The following is a 26,869-nucleotide window of genomic DNA, read 5'->3' as shown; positions in this document are numbered from 1 at the left end:
GGAGATGCTCCATTTTAATACGTGTGCAGTCATTCTAGGAGTACATGACACATGAAAGAGAAGCTTTCATATTTTTTTCGACCAGCAAGCTATGGGTATCATGCATTTTGCACTGAGGAGTGGAAATTTCATATAGATATATATACATATACACACATCCATTTTTATGGAAAATTCTGTGCAGAATTTGCCTGCAACCAGAGAAGGTAGGCTACGTAGTTATGAATCCACATGAAATACTATTGTCTCACAAAGTGCACAAACAATGTATTCACTGAATGTGGGTAACATTTACACCTGTAACAGGAGAGATGTGAGGCTTTGGATGTCAGGCTGCTTTATGAATAATAAAGGAAGACATCTGTTTACTGGTAAATGTGGGAGGAGAGATACTGTAATCACAGATATGCAAACCTTTGTGTGCACACGAGAGCTTGGGGGACATAATTTGATAGTTTTCTTTCTGGGTAAAGAAATACCTTCTCCTCCTAAATTTGTTATCATTTCAATTAAGGTCAAGCCAAGAATGAAACTTAACTTGGTGTAGATTGACTTAATGTGGAGGAAGACAGAGTTCTTCCCCTGGGAAGCTGATGCAGAAGTTATGTTTTGCCATGCATTTTCTCATGTGAGGAAATTTGCTAAGGAGGTGCAAATGACATTCTTCATGCTAAACTGTGAGCTAGGGAAAAATTGCTTAAAACATACAAGGAAATGTAAAAAAACTGATGTTTCTGTTAAAAATCAGAGTGAAAACTGAAAAGAATGAGAGATACTTGTTACAGTTCAAAACAGGAGTAACTGTTAGTAAATTAGATACCTATTTTTTGGTCTTTGTGTTGTTTGCTTTTAACTGTTCGTTTTTTCTTTATTTTCAGAGAGACACCCATTGTCAGAGGAAAGGAGGGTAGCTGCCATTGATGGGGCTGTCCATTTGCTCTGAAGGAGGAGACCCTGCTGATGCATCTTTTTAAGATACCTTCCATTCTGAGCATCAAAAAACATCATCTAATATTATCCTAAGTTTAAACAAGAAAGATGGATTTGAGGTGATTGTTCACTTGGTTCTGCTGCCCTGGAGTTGCTGCAGAGCAGACCCCTGGAAAGACAGAGCACAGGAAAATAGTCCTGTGCTGCAATACAGTGTTTCACACCTGCATAACCATCTAGGAGATATCTCATCCAAGCAAAGATCACAGGGCTCCTGAGATGATTTAATCTGTGATGGAATGACTTCTGGGAAACGACTGGAGTACTTCAGCAAAGGGCACCCAGCATCTCTGCCCTCACTGATCCATGACAAAGTCCGAAATGAACCACACTTGGACATATAACCTGAGCTTTGGTGCACCTGCAGATCCTGTTCAGCCAAGGGCTGGACTCTCACGAAGTGGGCACACAGTAGTGGCTGTTTTTCTTGGATTAATCTTGTTTTTTGGTTTCTTGAATAACTTGATTGTCCTCATCCTCTTCTGCAAGTTTAAAACCCTTCGTAACCCAGTCAACATGCTTCTCCTGAACATCAGCATCAGTGACATGTTAGTGTGCATCTCGGGCACTACCCTCAGTTTTGCATCCAACATCCGTGGCAAATGGATCGGAGGGGACCATGCTTGTAGGTGGTATGGCTTTGTCAATTCCTGCTTTGGTAAGAGTTCAACAATGATTCTTTACTGTTCTTCTTTTTAACACTGGTGCCTGAAGCAATGTGATTTTAGGGAGCTCAATGTGCTTCTGTGGTGAACAGAAGCATACTTTTATTGCCTTGTTATGGTCAAGCACAAGTGACCTGCATAGTTTAAAACATTTTAAAAAAAGACCCTATGAAGGAGTAATGTAGATCTATAAATAACAGTAGAATAAATATTTCATATCTCATTCTTCAAAATTACTTATTTCTTAAGAGCTAAAAATGGAATCTAAAAAAGGCAAGCCACTGGAGGCAGTTGGATTTAGTATATGAAAATATATAATGCCTCTTTTTCAAGAAAATCTGCCATTGCTGAACTACAGGTCCCTAAGTGCAGTTTCTGTCATGAACAAAGCCTCCTGAAAGTACTCTATTTACAATTTTTAATTATCTCTCAATCTGTAATATGAATTCCTCGTGTCCCAGTGAGTTCTCATCATTAGATGATTTCTGTTCTGCAAAGCAAAATCTTTATTTTAGAATTGCATGCTTGCAGCTTCAGTAGAAAATTAAGCTGCAGGAATAGATTTGTCAGAAGTGATGGGAAAAGGATTCAGTTCTTCTCCTGTCCAGACAAAACTTTTTTTGCAACCACCTTTTGTGCTGACAGATATAGCTGTTATAACTGGATATTTTTAATTATTAATAGAAGATAAAGGACAATGAACAGTCAGAGGGTAGCCTTCATCCCTCCAAGGATGAGGCCTGTGGCTTGAAGATGTCTGTTGCATCACCAAGCAGTTACCCTTTCTTCATTTATTCCTACATTCATAAAAAGATCCACTAAAGCACAAACTGGCCTGTGGGTGCATGTCTAGATGTGATCCTTATCTAACCCAGACCAGGGGACTTGGCACAGCTCCCTCTTGCTCTGCATCCTTTCTTTGGTGCCTCCAGGCCACGAGGACAGGACAAACAAATTCCTGGCTCTTCTCCCACCCTGGATTGCAGCATTTCTTGTGTAGGCCCTTCAACCCAAGACGTTCTCCCACAGATCTTGATGTAAAATCAGGTGGTAGACTCAAACACATGTTCTCTACCTGAATTACAAACTCTTTGCTGCTTCCAATGGTGTGGTCTCTGGTACCTGTCCCTTCCTCAAATGTGTACTCCACTCATGACCATTAACTCATCCTGACAGCTTCCTCTGGGAAACTGCTGCTTTGCCCAAAGTGAAGTCTCTGGAGTTAGTAATGCTGTGTGGTATGACAGCACTTACTTTGACCATCCAAAAATAGGCTTTATGGTCAACAGTACCTTGGCTTATTTTGGTAGGTTGTTTTCAGTTTGGTTTGTGCTGAGCAAAATGACATGTCTTCTTCCAGGTTTCATTTCCATTTTTGTGTGTTTTATGAATTCCAATATTTTTGTAAGTAGTTTTTTCAGGCAGAAAGAAGAACTGTTTTTTGGTTTTTTTCTCCATACATTGAGCTTTCTTTTTATTATTTACCAGTGGGAGCAGATAATAACATTTGAAGAGAGGGGGGGAAAAGAGGTGGGTGCTCAAGGGCTTAGGAAAAAAAGTATATTAAAGGTGCCCTTATGAGCCTGCTGGCTTCTGTCTGGATACATTGACTGTGGAATCAAACCTGCAAATGGGTAAGTTTCTCTGAAGGGTGTTCTGTTTGTGGAATAATTCTTCAAAGTCAGATCTGTATGAATTGGATGCATGGCAGGATTTCTGTGGTATTATGATACCTGTTTTCATGTGATAGTTTCTGCTATAATTCTTAAAATTGATTAGGATCATCAAGGAGCACACAAGCAAATAAAACAGCAAAACCCAGAATGCCAAAGGTGACCTCAACTCCTCTGAGTGATGTTGGTGCTGTCAGTGGGGTGTCCTGGGAAGATGAGGCAGCCTAAATGCAAGTAGTTATTAAACTGTGCATAGGTCATGTGAAGGTCTTGCAGCACTCACATTTTTTCTTTCATTAGTGTATATTAAGGGGCATAATGAAGAAGTTTGCCTACAGATTTATAATTAAATAATGTTGATTGGGATATAGCATGGGTAAAAGCAAATAGCAATAGCAGGTTGCCTAACGTTTATGTATCTTTACAAACAAATCTTATCTGCTGATAAATATTATTCATCCTTTAGCTCTTCCTTTAAAAATCTCATACATTTGTTAGCTAAAAAATTAGCTTTCCCTGCTTGGTACCTAATTTGTCTGATTTTGGCCCATCAAAGATAAAAGAAAGGGCCCTAATTCTCAAGATCCAGAAGACAGATGTGTAACAGGAAAGGTAATTAAAATGAGCTGAAGTTTGACATCAAGGTTGGTAAGAATTAATGCTTCAATATTCTTATTTGTTTGGGGTTTTTTTTTTGTCACAGGATAGATGATCCTTCTAGGATAAACAACAGTATAGGAACATACTGTTAATCATGTTAAGTTTTTAAGTGTTTAGGGATATGGTTTTGGGGTAATTGTGGTGCTGAGTTGCTGGTTTGACTAGATGATCTTAAAGATCTCTTAACCTATCTCATCAAACCTTGATGATTCTGTGATGCTCTAAATTCACTGGCCCTACTAGAATTACACTTTCTTGTAGTAAATGAAGGTACATACCTTTTTTTCTTTCCTATCTGCAATATTTCTCTAAATTATGAAGAAACTTTAAGTGGGAAACTAATCTTCATGACTTGGTGATTATTTCAAGATGTGTAAGACACATCTAAGCCAAATTCGAGCTATTAAAATATTTATAAATACAGTTCATTCTTACAAGTCCTCTGAAAGGATTGTATTTTAAAGGACATTTTCCCCCCTCCCACTTGTTTTATGATAAGCCTCCTTTGTGTTTTAAACCAAATGGAGAGTGAAGGTGTTATCTTCCAGGCCTGTGGCTTAGATGAAACGTGAGGGAGTGAAAGTAGGAAGCTGAGATTTGTTTCAAATGTAAATTCAAGGTGAGCGATCACTTGTTTTTCTTTTCTTTTCTTTTCTTCTTTTTTTTTAATTTTTTTTTCTTTTAAATTTTCCCCTCTCAACTGTCTTACCTTTTTTAAAATCACATGCCTGGGAGGTGATTTGGAAAGCAGGTATGATTCCCCTCCCAGCAGTATTGACAGTGCAATATACACTGATGTCACTTAGTGGGAAATCAAGTGAGCTATTTACCAGACAATCCATTGCCTACCCCAGGCACTGGAAAACCATGACCCAAGAATGAGCATCAGGGGGTTGCCATGGACACAATGGAGAAAAATTATGGACAAAGGGTAGTTTTTTTGTATAATTACTTGCTGCTATCCCTGTATCTGCTTTGTGATTTCAAACCATACATGGAAAGCACAAGGTTTGGAAGCTAATGGGAAGTGCAGATGCTGATCAATAGCCATGTAGTGGGGATTTTAAGAAGATTAAATATTGTGAGATCTGCTGTGGAAGTATGAGCTGTTTGGTCTTGATCTGGGGAAGCATCAGGAATGAAGCTAGAGGAGAAACAGCATGGTCTATTCCCATAGAAAAGGATTTTACCCTGGTGCTCCTCCTTGATCTGCAATGACCACTTACTCTGTTAAGTAGGTCATTGCAGTGGAAATTGCCCATGTCACTGAGTTGGGGAAATGGATGGATTTTTAAAATTTGCTGCCATTACCCACCGCTTTGTCATGGTTTGACAGGCTCATGGTTATACATTTAAGCAAACATGGAAAATGACACAGGGACAGGATCTATTTTCACAGCTGAACTCTCAGTAAACTTTGCAGGCAAGGTGAAAAAATATATATATAATAAATAGATAATAGGTAATAGATAATAGATAATGAATTTATAAGCATTAGATTTTTATTTTAGGAAAAAATATATTATTTTTAAGGCACTTCCATAGAGACCACATACACAGGAAATTATATGCCATCCTAAGATTAATTTTGTCTTAGAGTTTTGACCATCTCATATGTAATCTCTCCATAGTGCCTTATTAAACTTTTCAAATCTTTGGAAAGACAAGATGAAAACTTTCAGAAAAAAGATAATTTTTTCCCAAGATACTTGCACTAAAGTAAACTTCCCAAACATGTAGGACAGGCAGAATTTGAGCTCAGATGACTTCTGGACTTCATTCTTAGACTCACTACTCTATGCCATGATATATAAGGATTAAATATTAAATAGATTGATACATAAAAGAAAGACAAAGTTGTCTCTAGTTCCAGAAATCCAACACTGAATTCTGATGCTGGAAAAATTTCAAGGCACATTGCTAGCAGGGAAATTTTTGTGCCTGTTGAACTCTTAACTCTTGTTTTCAGGTGTCTGCTGGTTGTTTTCTCTTTCTTAACCTTCATGGTGGTTGAAATACCTGGCAGCTTGCCCGAGAAGTTGTTTCCAATATTTCATTGTAAAAAATGAATTCTGATGAGGGTTGTGTAAAAGAACATCAGTATTTAGAGGAGCCAGGGATGCCTGTGTCATACGACAGCTGTGTGACTCGATGTCCGTGTCTTCCCACACAGCATCCGGTCAGTCCTGGGTGCAGCAGAGGGCCACAGTCCTACCTGAACTGAAGTAAGGCAGATACATGTGTCCTAATGTCCACTGCTAGCTCAAGGTCATACCTAAATGAGGACTTTAATCTTTTTAGAAACCCTGTACTCAAGTTTATGGGTAGATAATCCTTTCAATCATATTAAGGCACTTATCGATTTATTCCCTTGTAAACTGCCAGAGAACACAAGGAATGAGGAATGGAGCTGCTCGTGAATTTGATTTAAAGTTCAGCTGCCTCGTGAGCTTAAACAAATGATTTTCTTTTTAGAATTTTATCTTGATTTTATATGCTGTATCTTAGACTCACTGCATTAAACTAAGGTACTTACATTTAGTATAGACTTCCAACATACTGGAAACTGTTTATGGGATGCAGCTGAGATCTAAATGACTCTTCTGTGAAAACATACCCTTTTTTTCACAAAAAAAGAGATAATCTCACTTGGCTTGATCCTGCAAGAACTCATCTGATGTTTTCTGGGTTCTGATGCAGCAAGTACTCATCTCCCAGTGCAAAACCACTCTTAGCAGCCCCTCACCTGCCCACTGATCATTGATTGCTCCTCTCCTGTGGGCTTGGGATGGGATTAAAGGTGATATTTCTATAAATAAAGCTGGTAGCAAACACAACTAATCAGTTATACTTAAGAAAACATAGTTCTGCAACAGACACCGAAAACATTCTTTGTTTGAATGACTTTGTTTGAATAGACTCTGTTATGCCTGCAGTCATTGTGACCCATGTAAGCTTTCCTCAGTAGCTGGTCAGTATCAGAAATAGTCTGCTGGTTCAAACAGAGGGTGGAAAAAACAGTGCCTGATACATGGGAATAAGTCAAAAGTGTTTACAGTCCCTCTATCTAAAAAAAAAAAAAAAAAGGGAAAAAAAAAAGGAGAAATGCTGTCATGGCCTAGAGAGATGTAGTTACTTTAATAGTGTAACAATTGACAATTTGGCCTGAATTTTTCTATGTCATTTTCAGCTCCTGATATGCATTAGAGTTTATAGTAAACAAAAATACAAAAGTAGTTATTAAGAAGATATGTAATTTAAATTCTTCTTTCGGCATCTTCTCTTTAGAGAAACTAAAGTCAGTTTCCTGCTATAAGTTTTTATTTTTATTATTTTATTATAGAAACCTGCTATACTTTTTATTTAAATAACTAGTCAATAAGGTAGTTGTATATTGTTAAATACACTACTCAGGACCATTCTCAAATGGAAAAAAAGAAATGCTCAACCCCTTAGAGACAGATGGGAATTGTCTGACTAAAGCTGGACATTTTCCAATCCCCAAGGCTTCTTTTATAAACAATAGAAAACCAAATCTGTACTGCCAACATGCAAACTGTTTGACACATCTGAGATGCTCTCTTCAGGATGGTATGAGATGTCTCCTACATGCACCCCTTTATCTCCATGGACTATGAAAGGAACCCAAGCTCAGGGGTACCTGCTCTGTACCTTTCTGAAGTTCTGAGATGACTTCACAAATTGGTGTTTATTATTTCTTTTGTCTTTCTCTGATTTTCATACTTTTGCTTATAATTCTCTCCCCACTTCAGTATCCTCTTCCAGGATGTTTACAGGATTTTCTATTTCCTATAGGCATTAAACACTGTACAAAATTGAAATCACTTAGAACAGTTGTTCTGCAACTTTTTTTCTTTTTTTTTTTTCAAATTTTTTTTTTCTCAAAATTGCAAGAGTGAGAATTTTTAAGATGTCTGTTGTGTTTCCATGAAGAGGTGTCCTAGTCCTCATACCAGTTTTACAGTCCTAAATTCATCATGTAGGGAAAATGCTGTCAGCTCTTTCTACAGGTAATTTGTAGAGCATGAGTACTGTACACTTGCATTCAATTTAATGCTTAAAACAGAGAGACAACTTGGGAAAAACTTTTGGAAAATGTGATAAAGAAGGAATCATGCCATGAAAAAGAAGTGGAAATGGAAGACCTAATGTCCTACTTTGAATGTTATCCCTGAAATCAGAGACTTCACTCAGGTAGGCACTTTAACACCTTCCTGAGATAAGAGAAGGTTTTGCCTTGGTTACAGCAGAGTATCATCCAAGATGTGTGCTGGGCTGAAGATGAAACACTGTGCAGCCCCTTGCTCCAGTCCTCCTCTCTTCTGCCAGTGTTTGATCCTTTCCAGTTGGCAGTCATGCCTCCAGCACAGTTGCAATACTTTTGGTTCTGTGCTATGGCTGCACATTGCAGAATGCTGGAGACTTTATGCATAGAAATACACAAACAACATCAGTTCACATGGACACCTCAAATAGGAATTTAAAGGCAAAGACTGTGTCAGATTTCTTGCAGAATTATCCTGATGGTGAATTGAGTCTAAAAGGTCACGTCTATAAACCCTGCTGGAGATGATGAAACAGCATTTCTGTCAGAGTTCAAGTTTAATTGTTGGCATTTCCAGGCCCTTTTCCCTAGTGCTGGGTCATGGCATTAACCCAGACGATGCTATGCTTGATGTTGGCTTTCTTTTAATTTAGAAAAGGCAGAAACCAGGTCTGTTGGTAGTCAGGTCACATACATGTGAAAAAATATGTCATTAAAATGGAGCTGGCTTTTTAGTCTTTCAGTGGGTATAATGAAATAAAATAGAGCCCAGTAAATAAGCAACATTAAAAAAAAAACAAACAGAGAGCAATGGACTTTACTTGTGAAGTTCTATTAAATAATACTATTTTTAACTGTGTTTAATAATCTCTAGGAACTGTTAAGACCATTCACATGCTGACACATCTGAACAGAATTCAGTATTTTTGGGAAAACTTTAAAGCTTCCTTTTTAGCCCCTGAAGTATGCCAATGAGAGGATATTATCTTTGGCTGTTCACATTCCACTTATATGCCAGTGATAGTTTCTTAACTCATGACATTCATTTTCTATATCTTTTTATTTTAGGAAACATTTAAGCAGTCTTCCAGTCCAGTAACCAAATGAAACTTACAGACTTTTCAGTGATAAAAAGGATACAGAACCACTGGCATAGTTCCAAATAATGACACAATAATAGGTGATAACTATAAAGTTCTTTTTTCCTCTCAGTTGTGGCAAATACTTCATATTCGAAAGTAATAATTAGGGTTTGAATTATTTTTCCTTTTGCTTGGGGCTTTTTTATGTTAGTGTTTCTAATTTAAAAAGTATATTAAGTGAGAAAATAATTTTGTTAAATTAACGTGCTGCTGACACTAAAGAAGAAAAGTTTCTTTGAAAGCTGAAACTGCGCTGTTTACATTTGTGATTTTCTACATATCAACACTAGCTGAGAAACTGCTTCTGAAACTGAAGGTTCAGTAATGTCAATAAACTAGCCTCTACTGATTCACAGACCACTTAATTGCTTCTGTGGATTTTGCAGCTAACATGATTCACTTCTTAAATAATCCAAATGCCTCCCAATACTAGGAGATTTGTGGATTTGATTTTGTTGTGGGTTGTTTGGGTTTTTTTAAAACTAACTCAATATTACCTCTGTCTCCTATAGACTTTCCTGTAATTGATACAGGCAGGAGGAACATTGGGAATCTGCAGACAGCAAGTGCAAGGGAGCACCAGGCTGAGCAGACATTTCATCCCATGACATCCCCCCATCTTGTTTCTGTGAGATGTCCCTGTGCTTTCCCTCCTGAGCAATGTGGGACCTGGTTGCCCCTCTCTCCCCTCCCTGCTGTGCTGGCCCAGTGAGGATCAGGGGATGTGATCAGCCCATGTGAGGGTGAAACCTCAGGTTCCTGGGGCTGCTTGACTCCCCAGGCATCCCTCAGTGGTCTGGATGGTAATGCCTCTAATTGAGGTCACTTGGGTACCATCTTTTCTACCATTGTGCCAGACTTCACCTGCTTCAGCTGAAGGTTTCTCGTGCCAGCTCTCAGCATCAGGCTCAATTGCTCTGGCCTATTTCAGCCAACAAGTGTTCTCATCATGTGGTAAAATTACTATAACAATTGTAAAATTATTACTTCTCCTATTTGTAGTTTCTCAAGCCTATTTTGCAGAAGATGCCAATATGATGGAAGTACAGTCTCATTCTGTGGCCGGATAGAAACTTCTGCTGTTCCTTAAGCAAGCACAGCAGCCACAAAGCAGAGGGCAGTGACTCACTGGGCTAAGCTGACAATCTTTACATCTATTTCCCAGTCTTTTATTAGAGGCAGACATTCACTACCTGCTAATTTTCTAGTGTTGTTTTTCAATTATATCAGTTTATATCAGTAATTATATCAATAATATTGTTTCTTGCCCCACTCCTATTTTTTATTGTTTCTATCGGTTTCACTAACACAATTAAGAGCCAAAATGGTAGATAACCATGGCAAGAAGGAATCAAAGCCAACAGGCTTCAGATGAATCAAAAGAAGGAAACTCCTTTATGTTGAATTATTTTTGTAGGGATTTATAACAGTAGAAATATTTTCAGGACCAAGTGACTATCAGAAAACAAGGTATCAAAAAGAAGACTTAATTGTAAAACATTTTCATAAGGAATAGATCATTTTTACAATTCAACAGCAATGTAAAACTTTGCTTAGATTAGGACTTTGGTAAATTTTAAAATTCAAAACTATTAGTTAATTCACATATATGGCATTTTATCGCTTAACATCTAAGTGTTGTCTGAGTCTAGTAAAGACCTCTGAGTACTGGAATAGCATGTTAACATCTGTCAAGAGTTGCTTTCAGCTACGAAATGGTATGAATTTGACAAACCCATAGATAATCCCGTTTAACTTGACCTTATGAGAATTTTAGGACACGTAATGGTTAGATATAATCCTTATGTGCAAGTGCACACGGAAGCATTACTGTTTGCCAGTTTTACAGTTTGGGGGTTATTTGTGTTATGCATTCAGGCTGTTTGTGGAGTTACCAGGGGACCCTTTTAGACTGACTGTTTAATCACCCTAATGAAATTAGGCAATCTGTTTGGGCACTGTGCAGCAGGCAGCCCAAGGCAGGGCAGGGCACTGCTGTCCCCTTCACTGCTGGCAGCAGAGCCAGTGTGGGAGGCTGATGACCATCCCTGTGGCTGCTCTGTCTGCCTCAGTGTGAGCTCAGCAGGAGTTAATTAGAAACAGCTCTAGGGTAGGAGTTAATGTGGTAGTGATGAGAAGTTACAAATTCTGCCTTTCAGTGAAAGAGTGGAGTATGTGTGTGTATATTATCTATATGTTCTGTTCACTGACTATAGTGCACCAAGTAACTCTGTGCAGTTCTCTCTGACAAATCATGACAGTTTGCCCTAATTTATCTAAACTTTGAAATTTTGCTCTGCTTTCAAACTGCTCAATTTTCAGAGAAAAAATGTGTGGCGGTGAAAGAGGACCAAGGTCCAGCAGTGGCTGCATGAGTTTGTTGAGGATTGATTTGCTATGTGTACTTCTTAAAATTGAAAATGTATTTCTATTTAATATCTTTGAGAGAGGCAAAGACCATATCACAGGAGTAGGGTGAAAGGCTGACAGATAAATATGCCAGTCAGGATTTAAATAGACTTTTAATAATGGGTAGAAAGAAGGTTATGGGGCAAGACAAAGCCTTATCTTAATATACTTTGAGATAAGAGCAGTAGACATGTCACCATCTGGTTTGCTTCATAGAACAGTTTTTCTCTATTGGTCAGTGCACCAAGGGATATTTAACAAGGAATTTGAGAATTAATAGGAGTTTTACAAGTTAATATCTTTCCTAGGGTTGTGGGCAGTCAAAGCTTTGGAAAAGAAATACTGATATCAGATACAAGCAGATATTAGCCTCATACTGTGCTGTAATTGTTTTTTCTTATTGTCTTTTCTTATTATTTCAATATTTACTTATTATCAAGTATATGCCATTCAAAGTATTTTGTTGAGCTATTCATCTAGAATACTAAATTTAAAGCTGGGATAATTTTCAGTATCCAGTGATATTTTTCCAATACACAGTACCACAGCCTGTGATTTGTGGTGTAGGGACACCTATCTTCCCTGAAGCAGTACTTTTGAATCTAATAGGTCTGCCTGCATTTATCTCCCATTCCACCTGCTCTCAGCAAACCTGCAAAATTTTGGTACGTACAATATAATATATCAATGAATTCCACTTAGTGACTTTGTACTATGCAAGGGGAAGTACCTTCTCGAGTTTGTTTATTCTGAGTCTGCAACCTGATGATTTAATAGGAAAACCTACTTCTTGTAGGAAACACAAAATAATATTTCCCTTGTCCACCTTTTCTCTTTCTTTCCTGTTTTCCTTTTCTCATCAGTCCTGATGTTTGCTTTTCTAAATGCTGCTGTGCATTGCTGCCTTGGTGGAAGTGCTTTGTGTAAAGCTCTCTATCATTACTCTCTTTGCAGAGCAATGAGTTAGAAACAATTGCTGTGTATTTAAAGGCAGGTATGTTTTTCTGCACATAAAGCAGTTTAGATCAGTATTGCATCTCATCTGCTCAATGGCTCAGATTCATGTGGCTGTGCTGCAGGACTTCACAGTTAATTTTTGTTGATTTTGAGTCATTCTGTGTAGTCTGGTCAGAAAACTTGTTACTTTTTCCCATCTTTTCCAGATCATTTATTAATGTGATGAACAGCCCAGGGCCTAGCACAGACCCATGGGGAATTTTGCTGTCCACAGTTTCCACCAAGAAAACTAACCTTTTTCTCCTGTTTTTTATTTCCTACCTCTATTTAATTATTTATTCACATGACTATTTCTGTTATTGCAGCTTACTATCCTTAAAAGCCTTTGGGCTGCTAATCAAAGTTGTTTGAAAATCCAAGTAGGTTTTATCCAACTAGGCATTGCCCCTGTCTGCATGGTGCTGTCAAGGACCTCTGATGAATTAAGGTATGGCTTCCCTCCATGATAGGCAGGCTTGCTCCAATATGTCATACATCCACTACTATACTTTCTAGTGAAGTTTCCACTCATCTATCCAGTGTTGCAGATTAGACTTACTGGTTGGGTGAAAATGTACTGCAAAAGATTTCTGTCTGCATTGGTTATATTTAATTTTTTAATGGATGTAGCAAAAGATCCCCTCTTTGAGGTTCTTTGGACAGCTTAAGGAATATTCTGGTTAAGGAACAGGGAATACTCCTTTTCATCGCTGCACATCCTTCAGCCATCACAGAGATCTTGGATAGAGACAGGAACAGCCTTCTCTGGTGTTTCATCCCACCTCCACACCATGTGAGATTGTGGGGTTGTAAAACTGCACAGGAAACTCCTGGTTCAAAGGCAATGTAAAGCCTGGTCATCATATTTAGAGACTGCATTCACAGTATCAGATATGACTATTTATTGATATTAGTTAGTATCTAATTAGAATAAAAACCAGTTTGACCACTAGACACTATGAAAATGACTCAGAAGAGTTAGTATTTGTAGTGTGTTTCACCCCTAACTGCCAAAGAAACCCCCCAGATTATGGAAAATCTCTAGAAATACACTCATTATTAAAAATGAGCAGTTGGATTCAGTGAAAAAGGAGGAGCTCATTGGAAGGACATTGTCTGTGTGCTCTGGTGGATGCTTGGCTCATTGGCTAGCAGATGCTAACACTGTCATTTCACCTCTTATCTTATTTGGTGCCATGTCCCACATAGAGAAACCCCCTGAGACTGCACCTTGTGTGTTACAGCTGTGAACATGAACTGTGAGCATGAAGGGCCCGGGGATGCCCTCACGTTCCAAAAGGAGCTGTCCTGGCAGGAGATGGGGAACTGCAGGATGGCGTGGGGATGGGGATGCAGCAGTGAACCTGACTGCCCTGAGAGCATCCTCCTGCAACGCCAGCGCTGCACATCCATTTCTGCTTTCCTCACGCACACGAGCCCCAAAGATTTCTCTCGAGATGTTGCTGTACAGGAGCTCCACCTAGTGCTGACATTTCTTACATAAGATGTATTTCATACACAAGATGTATTCTGATTCCCTAAGGCAGCAGAATAAATACACTGATATGGAGGCAGCCGAGTCAGGAAGCTGGATTTCAGCCTGCTTTCCAGAATGCAAAGGGGTCCTGCATAACATGTGGGAAGTGAGACAGAAAATAAAGTTCAGGGATGTTTTTGTACTGTGCTATAGTATCATTGAGATGCAAAAGGGAATTCTTTGCGCTGTTTATGCCGCTGGGAGTTTGTTGTTTGGATGGATAAGCATGTTAAATAAAATTACAGAAAAAATACAGTAGTACTCAGTGATGCACATTAAGTCACCAGACACAGCTAGGAATGAATACCACCTTTAAGCACGAAATAAACACCTTTAAAAACTCAGCAAAGGAGGGGGGGAAAAAAGAGGAAAACCCAAGAGATTTCTTTCCAATTGAAAGCAATACATGCTGTCTGTATTGAAGATACCACCAAATACAGAGGAAAAGGTATGTCAAACAAAGGATGAAACACCAAAATGACCATTGATAAAAGAGCAAAAAAGATTTATTGAACAGGACCAATAATGCTTGTTTTCATACTTCTCTCAGTAGAGCTGTATCCAACAATGATTTCTCAGTGATTTCTTTCAAGTGCAAAGTTAAACTATGACTCCCATTAGAGTTAAGCAGGAGGATAATTATTTAGAGAAGGGAATGATTGCTTGTTCTAATGGATTCATGATTCCAAGTCATCTTTAGGAAAACAGAACAAATTCTGGAGGTGTAGTGAAGAAGGAGCAGGCATTAGATAAATGGCAATTGGTGGATTTATTTCTGTGCAAAGTGAATGGTTGATATCTGAGGTAGCCTGTATTTGGAAAATGGTTGTAACTGCTAATGTTCAGAAAATGATTGTGGGAAATATTTTATCAATTTCAAGTAAGTATAAATGCTTTTAATGCATTAAAAATCAAAAGGAAGTTGTGCTCTGATCCCTAATATGTGGGAACAACTAGAATAAGAGTCACCAAATTAAAGAATATTTGTTGGGTTTTTTTGACCATTTATTCTGTGTTTATAATCTAAATATTTAATAGGCATATCCAAATAAAGCCAATAATGTTTTGGAAGCACACCCTATTTTCAGCTGCTTCTGTCTGTTTTTGAGGCATCCATTCACTCTTCTCCAGTTCATATCCTGTATATTAGCTCTGAACTTACCAGTTGTTATATTCACATTGTGGTTTTGTTGTATCACAAAATGTTCTGCTGTGATTACTTTATTTGCTGAACTTCAGGAAAGTCAGGCTAGTAATGGCTGGCTTTCCACCAAGACCAGACCTCACTTTGAGTCCATCCATCTTAACTCTGAAATACCTTCTAGGTTCAGCAGGTTTTTCTTTTTAACTCTGGAAAGGTTTGGGGTCTTCTGCCAAATCTGCTGGCATTTGGATGCAGGCTTATAAAATATGTATCTCTTTTTGTTTGGGACAGAAAGGAAAAAGTGGACAAAATTCTGGAGGTGTAGTGAAGAAGGAACAGTAGCCATATATGTCTGCCACTCTACAGACCTGTTTGGATCCCTTCTGAATATTCATTTGTATTTGTCATCTAAAAAAATAAAATAAAAAAACAAACAAAAAACACCAAAAAACCAAACACCAAATCCCCTGCAACTAAAACTGAAACCTTTGATATTAATATCTTGTGAAATTCCATATTCACAATCTCTGACATGTTTCTCTCACAGATTTTCTCATTTTATAGTACCGTCTCACTAGCCCTACTGGCGATGAAAGTTGCTATCTAACCGTGTTCTATCAATTTAACTGAATTTGTTTCATTCCAGGCTGTCTATCCCAGGTTTTGCAGACCAATCAACATTCTCAGTGCCACTTTTTGGCAGTTCCAGTATCATAAAGAAAAGAGATGTAACCTGCAGAACCTCACTGGAGACTGTACATGATGTATATTTTTCCCTAGCAATGAAATGTCTATTATGGGACTCAAAGCTAGAAGGCAAAATGGAATTTTAATTATTACTTAAGCAATTAACAAGTTTTGTTATTTTTTCCTCTGTGATGCTGTGACTTAGGAGTTTTTCATATTTTACTAAAGTGCATGTGTGTCCTGGTTTAGGGTAAATTTGGGAGGAAACCTCTGAAGGGGTCTCTCTAGAAAGCAAATTCAAGCAGCCTCTCCCCCCACAAGTTCGGGAGACACAAATCTCCTCTGAGAAATGTAGAAAAAACTGTTTATTTAACAAGCAAAGTATTCACAAGTATGTGAAAATGAGTAATATTGGACAATGGAATCTCTTGTTGTTCTGAAGAGATGGCAAATTCAGAGAGAGTCCTTTTGTAGCTCAGAGTCCTTTTCCTGGCTGTTTCCTCGGCTGTCTCAGTCCCTCTGGGGCTCGGGTCTGGTGTCCCGGCTGCAGCGCAGCTTGGGGGGCCCCCAGATGATAACCCTGGTGTTCCCAGCCCAAAGAGTGGCTGAACAGTTCCCAAAAAGCCTTCTGGCTTCAGCTAACAAGAGAGAACCCAGCGAACAGACAAGGGAAAGCTCCCCATCTGTCTGCAGAGCGGAGAACTCCGAGAGCACTGCTTATCTCTAGGTTTTGAATACAGCCATGAAAAAAATTCCTCTGCTTTTCCTTCTCCCCAGCTTTGCTTTCAGATCTAGTTTTAAAGGTGCAGAACTTATTACTGGGCTAACCAGATGGGGATACAATTCAGCATCATAAGGGTACCCCAGGACAATAGGCTGTGAGAAAAACAGATCAACAAATCAGCTTTTGAAAGTTTCTGCTTTTATCATTATAATATTCTTACCTCCTCACCTGCAAAGAAATCTCTGATGGCAGCAACTACTGGAGTGAACACTACTGTATTTTTGTAGAAGAAATGTATTGATTTTAATGGAAACAGAGCCTGATGGTTTTGCTTACCAGCTTTAACATTAACTAATATATAAAAAATGGAAACCAAGGCGGTGATAGCATGGATTGCTCTTATAAAGCCTCTGATGCTGTGGACGTTGTTAGGTAAGATACTGTGGCCCATATCAACAAAATTATTCCTGAAAAATAAGCACGTATTATAAAAAGACTGTTTATTTTTATTTTTTTTTTGCCTCTTGCAGCTTCTAAACCTCTATTGCAAATACTAGACCTACAGTATCATAGATACTAGATCTATAGATCTAGATCTACTAGATCATAGATCCTAGAATACAGATTGTATTTCATGCATAGTCCCTGGAAGATGATAATATGTTTTCAGAAAGACTTCTAAGGAGATACAGAAGTACAGATATGTTGGAAATGTCACAACTTTTAAGCTGCTTAAATTATTTTTGTTTCATTTTCACATGTGGGGTGTTTTATTTTTGAAGAGAGCTATCAGAAATGCTCTAGTTTATATTCAGGAAAGTTATTTCCCTTGAAAGCAGTACTGAGTCACTGATCAAACTAGTTTTGTATAATTCAATAACATATTCATATAATACCGTTCAGTAGTGCAACTTGTAATTAAACTCAATACTTGAAATTTGAGGTATCAAGAGGCTTCATTTGAAGAGAGCTGTCTCTTACTGCCGTTCTTCTGTGTTTAAGTTCTTGGGCAAGCCCAATGCCTTCCAGAAGAAACAGCAGAATGCCTCAGCACAGGATTCCCCAATACTCCCAACTTGGGGTGTATCTCCATCTTACCTCCTCCATCTTACTGTGCCACAGAGCTTTTTAGCATATTCTCCAGCTAATGGAACAGCAGATTTAGAAGGTGAAAACTGAGGGACTAGAAAGAAGAGAACATGTTAGGTTGCATAACATTTCTGAGAGACCTGCCTCTTGCTCCTGTTAGGCATTTACCAGCACAGCAGTCCTAAGTGGAGACCAGAGCATGCCTCTTCCATCCTTGCTAATGTCCTTCCAGCACGGTGCTCTTCCTTGCTCACTGCCTCTCCAAGTTCACTGTTCACCACTGCACAGGGACCTGAGTTCAAAAGGAAAGCTACAAATTTTGGTGGGTCCCAGCCTGCCAGCTGCTGGTTCTCGTTCCTCTTGCACTTCCATGATGCAAGCTGCATGATGTCTTTCCCAGCTGTCCTGGCTGTGGAGAGAGGGTGAAGCTCAGCACTGTTAGGATGTGGCCAGGTTGTTATTCCATAACACACAGATCATCACTGCAGGTGTGGTTTCTGGGGGAAGAAAAGCTGAGTGCGCCCCTGGAAATGTGTCATTTTGTGTCACTCTTCACTGTGCTGGGATCAGCCCTGTGGACTCTGTCCTCTGTCACCACTGCCTGTCCCTTTCCCAGTTCCTCCAAGACATGGCTTGGAGACATGGTTCTGGAAAAGTGGCAGCCTTGGCTCCAAGACATTGGGCTGAAAAGCAGCTCTGGTGCAGGAAACATCTTGAGGGAGCAGAGGGGTGGAGAGGAGCCTTGTCCCAGCCAAGCTGAGCTGAAAGGAGCAGAGTGGAACCAGATGGAGCAGGGTGGAGCAGTTCAAAGTGGCCAAGACACATGGAATTGAACCAGTGGAGCATGGTGATCTGGGAAAAAACAGGTGTCACAGCATAGACTATCCAGATTTTGGGGGATTTGTCCATCATGGTTTTCATTGTCTCAGGCTTGGGAACAGGAGTGCTGACTGCAGGAAGTGCCCACCATCTTTTCTTCATATGGAAAAACCATATGGTGCTGGACATGGGAATGGCCACCAGCCTGACTTTGTCCTGGCGGCCACACAGAACTAAGCTGAGGTGGTGAACAACTCCTTGTGTGTAAAGCACCTTCTCTTTTTGTATATTTTTATTATTAATATTGCTGTTATTACTGTGCTTTTCTTTCAATTTCTCTTTGCTTTCCATAAATTATTATCTCAGTCTGTAGTCCCTACCTTTGTCCCTCTTTTACCAGAAGGGTGAGAGGGAGTGGCTTATTTAGAGATTCATTTCTGGCTGGTGTTAAATCGCCACACCAGGATGTTATGTGAAAGCTGCCCCCCAGGAGTGGGTATTACACACACACTCCATATGAACGGAGTCTTGTGAATGCATGAAGCATCATTGTTTTTATTCAGCAACACCTTTAAGCAGCAATGGTGGGAGTCCCTGTTCGTTATCCTCTGCCACTGGCAGACCCCTCAAGAAATTAGATGATCCCATAGATTCCGTGTGGGAACCTGGTATCACTTACTCTCCCCTTGATTTCCCCTCTGCATTTTGTTCATGGCTGGCAGATGGTCTGATGCACACCCAGGGGTGCTCAGCTTGCACCATCCTGCCATGGGGCTCAGCAGCAGAACATCCAGGCACACCCTGCTTCCATGCCTTGCACCAGGCTCTCAGCTGTGTTTTGCCCTGTCTCTGTCTCAGCAGCTGGGTTTGGGCTGGATGTGGGCAGCAGTGGTACTGGGACATGTATGGACTTGCTGTGGGGTCACTGAGGTTGGTACAGATGATGCAGAGAGGCAATGGCGGTGTAAAAGCCTGAAGACAGCACAGTAGAAGAGTGAGGACAGCTTGTGCATGTAACAGAGAATTCTGTTTCCAGCAGTAAAAGGTATTGACTCGGCCAAGCCTGAAGGATTGTTTGCTGATAGCAACAGAATATGATAACTCATGGGTGGAGGATTCTGCACCCACTGAGAGGAGCATGACCTCAAGGAAAAGCCAACAGGGAGCAGCAGTTTTGCCTCAAACATACAAGGTTGGTACAGGCAGGATTTGTAAGCAATGAAGGATTTCATGACAGTAGACTCCTAAAGTATATAAAAGCTCTATCCAAAACCCAATTTGTTGCCAGGGAGGTACATGTAAGCAAAGGATTTTATGAACTGATAGCTGGAGTCTCTTGTTCTCTCTGTTGCACAAAATAAATTCTAGACAATACCTCTTGAGCACAGATCCTGTGGGTGTGAGAATATGAGTGGCTGAAAACTATGAGACAATGCCTGTGAATGGGTAAAATCAACCTTCATGGAGATTGGGTGTGGAAAATCTATCTTGGGTTTTCTCAAGCCCTTGGATTTAGTTTTTCTCCATTAATTTCTTGTTGAAGAAGGTGCTGTTGCATCCCTCCATTCTTGGTCTGCCTAACAGGTAAACCTGTGTTTTCTTTCCATTGCCTCTGGTCCTTGATAACTGGAACTGGATATCCCTTTCAACGTGCAATCAGGACTGCTCCAGGACTCTAACCATGATGTAGTGTAATGACCTTCAAGCCATTTAAGAGGGCAGATATGTCTAAGTTAGTAGTTAAAACGTTAATCCAGTGTAGGCTGGGATTCTCAGTTTTTTCCACAGCCTCCAGACCATGGGTGAACTGCTTCCCCATTCCAATTACTACATCGGTGAGCAGCATAAACCATCAAAAACTAATAAGAAAATGTAACACTTTTAGCTAGAACCCATGGGAGCAAAGTGTAATGATTTGCTGTGCTTTTCACAGCATACTCTGTGCTCTGCTGCCAGGGAGAAATGTACAGATCCTTAAATAAAAGTAAATAATAGATAATGTCTCAGATGATAACCCTATAAATAGATGTCTGTCCTGGTTTATGACTTGAAATTTAATTTCTTGCACTTTACTCACTGCACCTAATTGCTGTGTAGCAAGCCTTATGCTCCACATCCAGCTAGTCTCAAAGTCACTTATTTCCATGGTTAACTTTTGAATAATTATCTATTCCTGTAATGCAATCTGCAGTGGAATTTTTGACATTTTTCTGTACTGTTCAGTGCGAATCTCATTTTTGTTCCTATATATTCATGAAATATTGGGGGAGCAAATTACATTTCTCACTGTGATTGACTCCTGTGCAGTTATTTGTCTAGGTACCAGCTTGAGGCTCTAAATATTTGTTGGAAGCAAATTCCATTTAGATTTGCAATTTGTGAACCTAATTTTGTTGCAGTTCTAGAAAAAATTACTCATTTGAAATTAATATACAGAGTCTACACATTCATAAACGTTACTACTTAATAAGAATGAAACGTTGGCACAAAGAATTATAATTATTTCCTTCTTTTTATAGCTTACATTAATTTTTTTAAATTTGTTTTTTGGTTATTAAGGCCATGGAGATTGTGCTCAAGTCTTTTCTTCAGAGACAATCCTAAAGTATTTAATTGCTTTTTGTTTTTAAGCTGTGATTCTCACTAGTTCCTCAGACTGCAACAGATAGTGCGTGAAATAGAATACCAGAAAGCTGCAGGATTTCTAGCAAAGGTCACAACAGTTAAATGCACCTGGCATTAAGAGAACTCTGTATGCAAAGCTAGAAGGCAGAATGAAAACTGGGAGGCTTTATTCTACTTTAGGCAAAACAGATTACAAGAAGGCCAGGAGGAAGGGCTGAGGAAACTACAAGCCTGTTAGTCTAAAATCAGTACCTGGAAAAATTATGGAGAGGATTGCACTGGGTGCTATAGAAAAGCATATAAAGGACAAGCAATCATCAGTTTTTTGCTGGCAGCTCATTCACTGCAAGCTGACAGGTTATGTACTCCTGATCCTCATATTTTATTTCCAGCCAGTGTAAATTAAGTAACGAACACAAAACCTGCTTTTGCCTTTTTTATGAAATGATGTTCTTTCAGTCCAGCAAATTAGTATCTAATATAATGGATGAAAGGATAGTGGTATATTTCTAGGATTCAGTTATTGAACTAATACAAGCGTGAGAATAAAAAAAACCTGTTTAGTTGGGTTGTTTTGTAATGAAAAAGCTGAGGATATTCTTATCAATCAGGATCCTTGGAGCTGCTCTGCCCCAACTTTGCAACAAGGTTACTCTTGCTGTAGTTTGGTTTTGACCAGTCTTGACTTCTGTGTTAAGGTGAAAAGCCCTCCATCAGCAAGGCTGGATGGAGCTGCAGTGTTGGCGCATTTCTTGTGACTTTTTGTACGCTGTCCAATGTCCCACAGAGTAGACTGAGAGAGGGTTGCAGTGGCCTCTGTTGTTTCTTTCTCACCTGGGTAATAAGTGTTTTAATTACTCTCAGCCAATTCAACCAAATTAATCTCAATGTTGGAAAAAGCTACTTGTTAATTTTTTATTTTGATTTTAACTTTGTGTTTATATTTTTTTGTCTTTCAAAGCACCAGTTCTGTTCTTTCAAAGTAATTTCAATTTTTCTGAAAAGTTAGCTGGGCTTACTAAGTTTGAACCACATAAAGAATGTTGAATTCTTTTATCTCTTATCTCTTATATATCTTATTTATTTTTCTTTTATCTCTTTATTTCTTCAGTGTACTCCTCATTTTCCCATGTCTTGAAAGTATTAGAAGTCAATGCATAGTGGTATTAATTTTAGTGCTATTAAAAAGTTCAAACCTTGAAGTCTTACTGTGCCAAACCCAAAGATAATGGCATTTTTTCCCTGAACTTTTGTGGTCTGGGATTCCATAAATTACAATTCTTGTCCTGCCTAGAAAAGTGTAGTTTGTGTCATGTCAGTGGAACTCAATAATAAGGTGAGGGAAGATGAATTGGCTCCTGCCAAGATGTACAGTTAAGGGCCATGAATTTTCTTCTGTATTGAGAAAAAAATTATTTTCTATAATTTAAAGGCAACTTTTGTGCTTCTGTCTGATTGCTGATATTTGATTTATTCTTGACTAACATCACCATGATCCTAATTTAATACCTGAACATTAATCCTATGCTGGTGCAAGACAGAGATTTTCTGTGTCTGAAAACAAGTAACCCTGCATTCATGGTCAGTTGTCTTCAGAGCCATGCCATAAAGCCATCCATCATAAATACCAGCATGAGAAAACCTAAGCATCTTCCTTGGGCAGTAGGTGAAGACAAGAGGAAGTGTAAATGTTTGCCATAAATCATGACAATACACAGCAGGAGGAGCTGCTGGGCAGTAGCACAGCCACAGGGATGAGCAGGCAGAGCTGGCAGCCAGGCTGGAGCTGAGAGCCCAGCGGAGAAAGCAGCAATCCAGGAAGCAGAGCCCTGAATTAGGGAAACCTGAATATCCTATCTGGGTATTCTAGGCAGCCCCACACATGTAGGAATGTAGGATATCCTCAACAAAAGTACAGCTCACTTGCCATCTCATGACAGCAGGGAAAATGTGGTCTCAATCGCCACCAGAGGTACAGCAAGAACAATAGATCTTTGCTGGAGAGCACCCAGCTGGGATAAGGGAGAGATTTCTTGTCCCTCAGAAAGTTTTCTGTTAGTCCACGATTATCTAATCTGAAGTACAGAAACAGACCTGTAACACCTGACAGAGGCCCAAGTTTCAAATATAAAATCTGGATTTTTGCCTTAGGCCTACATCAGTGTTTTTGATAGAGAGGAGCTCTTTAGTCAGGCAGATATAAACCTGGGAAGTGGCAATGTTAAGAAAGTGAAGATAATTGTGTGGGCTGGGAGCATGAAGAGAGCAGTAGATTCTTTACTCTTGAGTCCAAGGGCATTCAAGAGTGGTGTTATGTAGGAAATCAGATTAGGTGAGGGATGATAAGAAAGTCTCCCCTGTCTCTAAAACAGCCTAGCCTTAAAGCAAGTTTATAAGTCAGCTGAATTTAGTGGAGCTATTACAGCTGTAAATGTATATACTTTTCAGGACTGACTTCCCAGTAATGTAGGGAAATTTAGTAGACTCTTGTAACAAGAAAGACATTTTCTTCTTCAGAAGTTGCCTCTTCTCACACCCTTTTGCTTTATTTTCCCCTGAGAAATAAGGCATCCTATTGTAGCAAGAACTGCTTGGATTTCCCATGGGTCCTTTCCCATACCCAGCTCTGCACAAAGTAATTGCAAATGGTTGTCAGGATGACAGAAATAGCTGTGCCTGCATCCTGTTAACTCAGAAATGAGTCACTGAATTGTAAGGAAAAGTGGAACAAAATGCTGTGCCTGGGGAGAATATCCCACTGTGCCCTGTGTGGGTCTGTGTGTGTGTTTTTTTGCCCAGGTAAAGGATGGAGTAGTGCTATTCCTGAGGGAAGTCTCTTACTCACCTCTGTTCCATGCCTGGGAAGGAGCTATAGGAGAAGCTGACAGTTAAATGGGGAAAATGGATTACAGCTATGGATTCCCCTGAAGAACTCCTTTTCTTTTAACCCATTTGCTGTGAGTAGGTACCACTCAAAATTAGAGAATTTTGGCAGGCTATATATTTCAGTGCTACTGTATAGTTGGCTGTTGCTAATAGCAAAGATCAAGAAAAAACTCGTGGAAAGAACTGGACTGACATTGATTTATTCAGGTTTTTCATCTTACAGGAGCAAAAGAAGGGGACTAGAAAACATTGGAAAATATGGTTTTAAAGCTCTTCAAACAAGTTCCTTCTGTCATAAATCTTGGAAGTATCCAGTATTGTGTCACCAAGTATTGCAAGGAAGCTGCAAGGAGAACAAAACAATAGGAAATAACAAAACCTTCTCCATTGAGTCGTGACTAAGAACCAGCCATGGAAATCCATAAAGTTTTGTAGAAAGGGGTTGGGTCCCAAACCTTGAAAAGAGAATGGAAATATCCTACAACCTGAATTTTAAAGCTTTCCTCTGCAAGATATAACGGGTTTATGACACTTAGGGTTTAATACTAACCACTTTTAAGCCTGGTTGTGTAATATATATATAAGGAAAGCTGCAACTTGCCATATCCCAGTCATGATTTTTTTTCATGTCTGTTTCATGTCTGTTTTTTCCGTATATGAGTGGTCAGAACTGAAGGTTCCTGTAGCTGATGGGGAGAGCAAAAGAAGAAAAAGTTAAGTTTCTTTCACTTTGGGGGTCCCAGTCATGAATATATGGCTTTTTTTTTTTTTTTTTTCGTCTTCCTCTGCCTGTAAAAGTCAATGCTCTATTTGAAAATGCTCATGGACTTTAAAAATTGAATAGTTCTTATCAAGGGAATCTTTCGCCATTTTATTAGCTCAGATAGAAAATTGATTTCCCCTGAGTAATGCTAAAACAGATAAAGCTGAAAACTTGACTAAAAGATGAATATCTGTATAAAAGTATAAAAATCTTCCAATGTAAGATAAATCTGAGTTAAACAAAATTTGACATGATGGACAGAGCAACCATGACCAGTGAGGATTAATGCATAGAGAATAATGGAAATAGTTTTCACTGTTGCTTTAAATATATAACCAAAAAAATCATTTCTGGTTTCTTGGGATTTGGAATGGACACATGCAAAATAATGGAAGTAAGCATTTATATTGCTTGGTTCATTGCAGGTGTCGTGTCCCTGGTCTCCCTGGCTGTGCTGTCCTACGAGCGCTACAGCACTCTCACCCTGTGCCACAAGCGCAGCCATGATTTCCGCAAGGCTCTGCTGGCAGTCGGTGGCTCCTGGATTTATTCCCTGGTCTGGACCCTGCCACCTCTGCTTGGCTGGAGCAGTTATGGGGTAGAAGGTGCAGGCACAAGCTGTTCTGTACGCTGGTCCTCGGAGTCGGCCGAGTCCACATCCTACATCATCTGTCTCTTCATCTTCTGCTTGGCTGTCCCCGTGATGGTCATGGTGTACAGCTACGGGCGCCTCCTCTACGCGGTTAAACAGGTAAGGAGCTGCCTCCTCCCGTCGTGCAGACTGCTCTGAGGCATGTTCTGCGCTTCTCTTTCATCAAATTTGGAAGTACTGATGGTAGAGAACAAATCAGCAGGCCAAAATGAAATTGAAAAGACCGCAGAAATCCTCAAGGAAGGAGCATGAGGTCTTCACCAGTCTTTTTAATTCTCCTGAAGCTCCAGTCAAAATAAAGTGATAACATCTTACTGATTTTGTGGTTGGTAACGTTGTGGAAAACAGTATATGGGAAAACTAGCATATCAGACTGAAGCTTGCATTTGTAATGAAGTAAAAATACATTTTCACCTTTTTATGAAAATACTTCCTCCTGGTTTTGGAGTAGTTTAATAATTTCTGCTTCTTAATATCTGGAATCTTAACTCTGCAGTAATGTAATTCTACTGTGATTTATTGAGTTATCCCAAGGATCAGCTTCTTCTTGTTAATTCTAGCCCACATTTAAATTTTCCTTCTAACTACAACCACCATTTTCCACTAATACTACTAGTACTTCTCCTCATACTACTACAATGATACTTCTCTCAGTGGTTTAAGTTGCACTGTAGATATTCCAGAATGAAACAAAAGACCCTGAAAAGGGTGTGGTATTATGAAGTTTGAATACTCTTGGGACAGTAATGAAGTGGTTTAATGATGAATAATGAGAGAAGAATTAATGTATAGGTGCTCTCTAAAAAGAAATTCTCTAAGATGTTCAGATGAATTAATTAAGGGTGTTAAAAGGGAAAAAAAAACAGTAAATCCCTGAATTGAGACTCTCCTACAGAATTAAAGTGAATTTGTACTAGTTTGCTTTGATTAGTCATAAGGAATTAAGTTTAATTGTTTTACACAATTTGTCAAAACTTTGAGAATGTTTAAAGCCCAAATGGGAAATCTCTTTGAGTACTGAGTGGGCCACTAAAATCCCTTTGATGAATCACACACTATCACTCTTCTTAAAAGTTGTGCAATATTAATATGGAAAAAAAATTCCTGTGATTGTAAACCATTCAAGGGAAGTATCAGTCCATATCTGATCTCTGGACAGCAGTTTCTTTTGCCATGACCTCATACTAAGAAGCAAGATCTTGGAATATGTGGTACTAAAAACATGCAGAAGATACGTGTTTCTTAAAATTTTGGTTTATCTTTCCTTCAGCCCTCATTTCCCTTGCTGGCAACAGTCATCATCCACAATATGCAGATACGTGTATGGATGAAGCTTCTGTAG

General features: G+C 39.2%; 1 protein-coding gene across 1 annotated transcript; it reads left to right on the top strand.

Moving 5' to 3' along the window:
• The first annotated feature begins 885 nt into the window (after nucleotides 1–885).
• On the top strand, nucleotides 886–26,869 carry LOC107211435 (opsin-3-like). Its single transcript, XM_033516561.1, has 3 exons — nucleotides 886–1,648; nucleotides 25,301–25,626; nucleotides 26,798–26,869. The coding sequence occupies exons 1-3, from the start codon at nucleotides 1,297–1,299 to the stop codon at nucleotides 26,867–26,869; spliced, it is 750 nt and encodes a 249-aa protein (XP_033372452.1). The 5' UTR covers nucleotides 886–1,296.

The sequence above is a fragment of the Parus major genome, chromosome 1, assembly GCF_001522545.3.
Source record: "Parus major isolate Abel chromosome 1, Parus_major1.1, whole genome shotgun sequence".
NCBI classification, from domain to species: domain Eukaryota; kingdom Metazoa; phylum Chordata; class Aves; order Passeriformes; family Paridae; genus Parus; species Parus major.
The sequence above is the reverse complement of the archived record's forward strand: the minus strand, read 5'-3'. Positions and strand labels throughout refer to the sequence as shown.